The sequence below is a fragment of the Limulus polyphemus genome, unplaced genomic scaffold (assembly GCF_000517525.1).
Source record: "Limulus polyphemus unplaced genomic scaffold, Limulus_polyphemus-2.1.2 Scaffold2363, whole genome shotgun sequence".
Classification (NCBI taxonomy): domain Eukaryota; kingdom Metazoa; phylum Arthropoda; class Merostomata; order Xiphosura; family Limulidae; genus Limulus; species Limulus polyphemus.
This window is the reverse complement of record NW_013667973.1, coordinates 114,260-121,696: the sequence shown is the minus strand read 5'-3', so window position 1 is coordinate 121,696 and position 7,437 is coordinate 114,260. Positions and strand designations below refer to the sequence as shown.

Genomic DNA, 7,437 nt, shown 5'->3' with positions numbered 1-7,437 from the left:
AGTAAATAGTAAAGCATGATTTTTCCATTGGTGAAACCATGTTGATTATCCAACAAAATTGTAAACTTTGTTAGATGACTTTGCAAAGCACCTTTTATTAGACTTTCAAAACCTTTCTCACCACTGATGTAGGACTAATAGGTCTATAATTACAATTACTTGAAAGGAAAAGTGACATTAGCCAACTCCCAATCTTCTAGTACTTGCTTAATATTGAAAGACTTAGAAAAAATAGTAGCAAATGGCTCATATATCCAATTATTAACCTTTCAAACCTTTGGATAAATATTATCTGGCCTAGGTGCTTTATCATTTTTTAAAGTTCCCTATTTTTTTCTCTAAACAATGGACTATTTGTGCTCAAGTCACAACGACTATCGAAATCTGATTTTTAGCGTCGTAAGCCTACAGTCTTACCTCTGCGCTACTGTGGGGCTAAGCGTGAAGTATTAATCTGAAACAAAATCCATCTTTTACATTGAAAAATAAATGAAATAAAGTGTGGAGCCTGTAAGTGAAAATTACATTTTCGTAGATATGTGTGTGTAATTCGAATTAATCAATTAAAAATGTATTTATTTTATAAAATCCTAAAAATAAACACTATTTTATTTCACCTTTTGTTTTTTAAGGTGGTTCTCATGTACCTACGAGATTTCGACATACACAAAATGTTTCACTCTCCATTCAAATATTTGTTCTTGATGTAGTTTTTGATGACGTCACATTTTAATGGCGACCACTGTATGGCGTTTTGTGTAATAAGTAGTAGTTTGACTACTTTTCGCACTTTATTTAGAAAATATATTTGTCTAATTGTTTCTAGGTACAAATCAATATGATTATAACTCTGAAAACACTCCAGCAACAAACTTTCAAGATCGAAATTGATCCGTCAGAAACTGTAAGCAAATGATATTGTGGTTTGCTAGGTTACTCGTTAGGGTTAGGACTAATAATACTAGTAATGCATGTATTACCTGCTTAGGGTCTTACTCAGTCTGTGTAGTGTAATTTGTGTCGTAGTCAAAATGTTGAACTCGAAAATTAAGCCTAACAGAGAAATAAATTATTAACCATAGATTTAAACACGAGACGTTCAGCTGTTTATCAAGTTGAATTACCAGAATGTGGTTCTGAAAATTGAAAATCTTGATGTAAAATATACAATAGTGAGGCTGGCAATTTTAGCATATTTTTATTAATAATATTAATACTAATAGTTAATAATTCTTTTCTTGATATTCTTCACATTCTTGTTAAGATTGAAATAGTTAAAATGCATTATCTTAATTGTTTTGTTCAAGTTTATTAGACTAACATACTAAGTCATACTCAGTGTCAAATTTCTCTCAAAACTGAGAGTTAACAGAGAAATTGTGGGAAGTTATTTTGAGCTAGTCAGACTCAAGAGTTGAAATTATTAAATCCTATTCCAGAATACATTAGTAATACTAATAGTGGCCTTTTGTTCAGAAATCAATCAAGCACTTTTTAAGATAGAAGTTTTAAACGTATGCAATGTTAAACGTATGTATGCCTAGTGTAGATTCTTGGTTTATTCAAATTGTTGTACATTAGAAATTATTGGAATGATACTGATGTGCAGAACAGGCCATAGCTAATGATTAGTTTGTGAATATTGTGTTCTTTAGGAAGGATATTGATGTGCTGGATGTACAGGGTGCAGAGGAGGGTAACATATTCTAGGGTGAAAAAATAAATGTTACCCTGTTTATGAAAATACATGCTGTTCATGTATGAAGAAAGACATGAAACTTAACTTGTTTTTACTACAACTTATAACTTATGGAGAACAATTCAGTGTTTAAATTATTAAAGTACTAGTAAACATCCCCTACCTTGAAAGGTATTTGACACTGACCAGTGTATAATTCAGCTGGTAGTACGCATAAAAACCTAAATGTGAGGTGTAATTTACAGCCATACAAAATATTTAAAGTCCTTTTAGTTAAATTACTTCTGTTGAAAGCAATTAAACATAAGTTCTTAGATATAGCATATATTTACGTGAAAGGCTATAATTATCTTCGGTTGCAATCTTAGTGATTTTATAGAAAGTGAAGGGGTAACCTCAGTGAGTTATAAATGGTCATCAGTTTCACTGCATGTTGTTACAAAAAGCTGAGGACATGGTTAACAGCAGTACAGTGCAATAGTAGGCACTTGTGAGTTTTCATCACATGTTTACTTATTCCATCAGAATGTTGCTTGCTTGTTTTAATAAATTTAAAATAGAATTGAAGGTTTAAACTTTTTTTTCCGTTTTAGTTTCTATTTTGTTAACTTAATTATTTGTGATAGCTTTCTTTTTAGTTTTCATTAACTAAAAAATGCTGACATAAGTATGTTAATTGTAGTTAATTTTTAACTGTTGTTGAAATGATGTGCATTCTATCACTTCCTTGTTATGGGGGGGGGGGGAGCACTGAAGAGAAGGAAAACTGCCTAAAAACACATCTACCTCCAAGCTTTTAAGCTTGCATATGTAACCATGACCTCTAATTTTCAGTTCATTAATATTAGAACTTCTTTAAACCTTGTTTTTTCAAAAAATTGACATGCTGGTGACAGGTAGTATGTTAAGTCCCAGAAACATTTAACACATTTAATCAAGTCTTTTTACACTGATTCTCCTTCATATTCTTAATTTTAACATCAAAATTCATAATTCTGAAACTAGAAACTATTTTAGCAGTTCCTCTGTATACTTTCTTAGCAGTTCACTATGCCTTCCATCACAGAGATCAAAATTTTAAATGAATTTAAAAACATGATGCCTAGCAGAACAAGAATAGTGGCTTTATGTTAACATTCATTTTTTTCTTAATATATGTTAAAATGTTTGGCTGATTTTACTAAAAGTTTGTATAAATGCCTTATTTTACTTGTGCAACCACAGTACTTTTCCTTCCCAAATTCACATGCTTCTGATTGTTCATATTTTATATGCTTTAGTGCATTATGGGTTTTTAAGCAAAACCATTATGGTAAGTTTACTGGTTTTAAGAAATATATATATATATTACATGTATATATGTTCTTCAAACATCATATGTATGTACCCTCATGTCATCTTGATATTTTGAAAGATCTTCAATAGACACATTTTTTTTCCAGGTCAAAGTTTTTAAAGACAAAATAGAAACAGAGAAGGGGAAAGACTATCCATCATCATGTCAGAAGCTAATTTATGCTGGTGAGAAAGAGTAACTTACTTAGTTTTGTATGTTTCTTAGGTATATGAACTAAATATATGTTTAAGTTTTATTCAAGTATAATACTTTGCTTTCTTTGTATGTGAGGTAAGTAACATAACACAATGGAAGGATTAAGTATGCACAAAAATTGGTTTTATTTTTTTTAAACTTATCAAATAAAGGATAAATATGTAAACATGTCCCAAAATCTAGATTTAACAAGTTTGAAAAAATAAGCAATTCCTGTTTTACAAAAGACAGTATCAATTGTTCTTGAAGAGTCAAGGTAGCAAGTTGTGTTAAAACCATTAGGTGTAAGCATTTCATGGAAATGTGTGTGTATGGCACTATTATTTCTTAAGTTCATTTCTTCTGTACTCATGAATATATGTGAAAGGCTTTCCAGCATAACAGATGATAAAAGCATATTTTTAGTACAAGTATACTTGCATATGTGATTCATACAAACACATGGGTGGATTATCTGTAAAATTTATCTTACATGTAGCCTGGTCACAATGCAAGTGTTGTAATCAGTGCTTTGATTATGGCATACTATTGTCCAGGCAGTTAAGAACAATGAAAAAATCCAAAATGCATTTTGAAAAATGCATGTCTCATAAATTCAAGGTTCTTGGCATCACTTTCTGTAATATATTTTAAGCATTTTCAATAATTTTGTATTAGTATTAATTTTTCTCATTAATAGTGTTATTTAGAAGGCTTTTAGGTGGATTTTACAAATGACTTAGACTTTATAAAAACAATTTGTTGATTCTTTTTATCAGAAATAAAACTATTCAAAAATTGACCATAAGTTACTCAAGATTTCATAAATCCAAAATGACAGTGCACTAAATTCAAATTATTTTTGCATCTAAAATGCTGGTAGATTGTTCAAAATCACATACATTTGTAAATTAGGGCTACTTTTATCATACTAACACAAATACTCAAAGATTTAATCAAATATTTTACAGTACCTTGCTGAAAACATGTGAACTACTTGCATTGTAACCCAACAAAAACTTTATAAAAATACCTCATAAACTCTGATCTTTTATCAACTAACTACTTTTTGTCTAAGCTAGGTCTTAAAGCCTAACGATAATAGTTTTTCAGAAACGTATTTGAGAAATGTCCTGTTTTTTTTTATTTATAATCTACACTTTCAGAATGACAATATTACATCTTTGGCTTTAGCAAAATCAAAAATTAAATCAACAGACTAATATTTATTGGCCAAAACTAATTTAAATAATTAAATATTGACATGTCACTGCATATCACTTTATGTGTATACACATTAAGATAATCTAATCTTTTCAACAGAATCTGCTCTTGTAAATAAAGCTTCAAGTAACCTAAAGTGTGCTCAGTCTAAAATTATATTTGCTGTTTGCTATTAGTCTAAAAAAGCTTCTTTTTTATAGACCTTCATTTTTGAAAATAATGTTGTAGGTAAATTTGTATTACATAAATTTTTTCACCTATGCAACTTTTATCTTCTGTATGGCTGTTTTGGTAACAATTATTATATGTGTGAGGTTAATAAAAAATACTTGATTTTCAGGAAAGATTCTTAGTGACGACAACAAAATTAGTGAATACAACATAGACGAAAACAAATTTGTTGTCATAATGGTCACGAAGGTAAGGTAGATTTATTTTGTGTTGCCCATACATGTATATTATGGATTTTGTTGCTACGTTTACAGTATTTGTAGTTATCAAATTAATACATCTTTAGAAAACAAAAACAATTCAGATTTTAGAGCTTTAATACAAAAAAAAGATAATACACCTACCTATAGAGATTTTACAACTCAATGAAAACATCACAAAAAACATTGTCAAGTATAGGTATAATGAAAATTTAGTCTAAAATTGTATAGTATTAAGGTTATTGGTATTAACTGATGTTTAATGTTGCCATAAAAGCTTGCCATTGTGTTATTTGTCATACAATGGGAAGAAGGTATTCTTCTGTTTAAAGATATTGAAGCCATTTGATAGTTTTATTACTGTTTCTGCATGCATATTACAAGATGTAAATGTACTTCATATTTCTGTACAAAAAAAAAAATTTTTAATTGAAAACAACTAACAATGAATATTATTTAATCCATGGTTATTATTGATTCACCAAATATGTGAGTGAATCATCACACTGCTGAAAATAAAAAAAATGTAAAGAAATTTTCATTCAGACCTATGTTACAAAGATGAAATCTGTATATCTAAAACGTCTAATAATGTATATGATTCAGGATGTTAGTATACAGAAACTAAAAGTCTGTATATTTTTTCAAAGTTAAGCTTATTTACAAGATGAGTTAAAGAAATAACTAGCCTTGATGAGAATGGTATTTTATTGTTGCATGGCCTGGTGATGAGGTTACTTGATTCACAATCTGTAGGTTGTGGGATTGAAATCTACCTCTGAACATGTTCACCCTTTCAGCCATGGGGGATTTATAATATGTCAGTAAATCCCACTATTTGATAATAAATTGTTTGTGGTAGGAGCTGCCATATAGTTGGCACTTCAAAATTAGGTTTGGCAGCAGATAGCCTTAGTAGCTTTGCTGTAAAGAAAACATTGTTACAATATCCATGTATATATATAAAATATGAGTCACTCCTTTGTCAAATGAAAATGAATTGCACCAGAGCACAGTCATATGTTGAAAATTTTTACTGGTAATTGATTGTGATTTAACCAATCATAAATTGCCACACCAGCGTAAAGTATTTAGAAATTTCAGTAATCGTACCCTGCTTAGTAGCAGTAATAGTGTAAATCCAGTCATGATTCCTAGGACTGAAATACTACATGACAATCATGTAGAAATTAAGATTTTAGTCTGGTAAAGGAAACTCCTTGCAAAAAATCATGACAAGACCACTTGTTTCATTGGGAGCAGTACATAAGGCTGGAGAGAGTATGTGAAATTGGCACTGTTAATAACAGATATAGTTGGGGTAGAAAACTGAAACTCTCCAAAGCAGTATCAAGTATCTTGGGGAATGTTCTTTACAAGGTAGATGATCATTAAGTATTGTGAATGACCTTGCTTTAAATACAAATGTGAATGTTTTTGAAAAAAATAGTAAGGTGCAAATTAGCACAAATTGGCCTCAATGGACATGTAACTGCTGCTGATGAAAAGAGTTAACCAAACCAATAAGTAGAAATGAACATCAGAACATAGAATGAGTAAAGCTAGAGATGTGTGTTCTTTACAGATGAAACCAAGTTTATTTGTTCAGCAACAATCAGTAACAGTTTGTTGACAGAGGCAAGAGCAGTATCATGGAAGTGACTCCAGCCATGTTAGAAGGTGGAATAACATTGTTCTGACTATGTACAGGACTGAACTTTTAAACAAATCAAGGGTGTTGCCACAGCTATTCTAAATGCTGAAATGGCATTATTTTTATGTTTTAAACAGATTTAAACACGTAAATCACATTAAAAATAGAAGCAGTTTCATATCTGTTTTATATTAAGATAAATAAGCAGTCAAAAAGTGGTAAAATTCATTTTGTTGAAATGGCAAACCATAGAAACCAAAGGATGATCAGGGTGCTCATTAGGGTACCACAGTGAAGGGCCCTGGACTCTCAAATCTTTTTTCAAGAGTCCCAGTGAGATTTTCAATGTCCTATAGGCAGAATTTAGTAAACTAAAAACAAAAGGGGGAAAAAAAAAGCACCAGTGTGAATGTAAACCTTTATTTAAAATGTACACTACGTGTTTATCTTTTGCAAGTGAAAAAGAGCATGTTGATGCTCGATGAAAAACTTTTTTTACAGTTTGCATTGCATGTTGTTTCCCTTTATGAGTGCAAAGTAATTTTCATGATGAGATTAAAATTACTTTTCTTCATCTGAAAATTTTCAAGTATCATTTGTGTAAGCCCTAAAACCTTCTAAATAAATATAACGTCTTTTTTTATATTTTATCTGTTATTTTCTGTACCCAAATCTGTATGAGGTCAGTTAATTTGACTGATCTTGTAATCACTATAAACATTTAGGAAATGATTATAAATTTCCTTATTTTCTTTCTGGAATGAATGCAAATTGTAACAGAAAACCACAATTGTTTATCCTAAGTAGCTTAAAGGTTGTAACAGTATACACCTATTTATACTTGAATTTTATTGTTTTATTGCCCTTTGAACGTGTCTAACTATTAATTCATGCCATG

The 7,437-nt window shown here is 30.1% G+C and overlaps 1 protein-coding gene across 3 annotated transcripts in view; it reads left to right on the top strand.

Annotated features, from left to right (window-relative positions):
- Positions 1–714: 714 nt before the first annotated feature.
- LOC106466728 (UV excision repair protein RAD23 homolog B-like) overlaps positions 715–7,437 on the top strand; it is a 44,605-nt gene continuing 37,882 nt past the window's right edge. The window contains exons 1-3 of one of the 3 annotated variants that reach the window (XM_022394814.1): positions 715–904; positions 3,142–3,220; positions 4,795–4,874. In XM_022394814.1, coding sequence (XP_022250522.1) covers positions 839–904; positions 3,142–3,220; positions 4,795–4,874 — 225 coding nt within the window. In that variant the 5' untranslated portion in view covers positions 715–838. The remainder of the gene's footprint in view (positions 905–3,141; positions 3,221–4,794; positions 4,875–7,437) is intronic. The other 2 variants (XM_013927030.2, XM_022394815.1) reach the window with 2 other exon arrangements.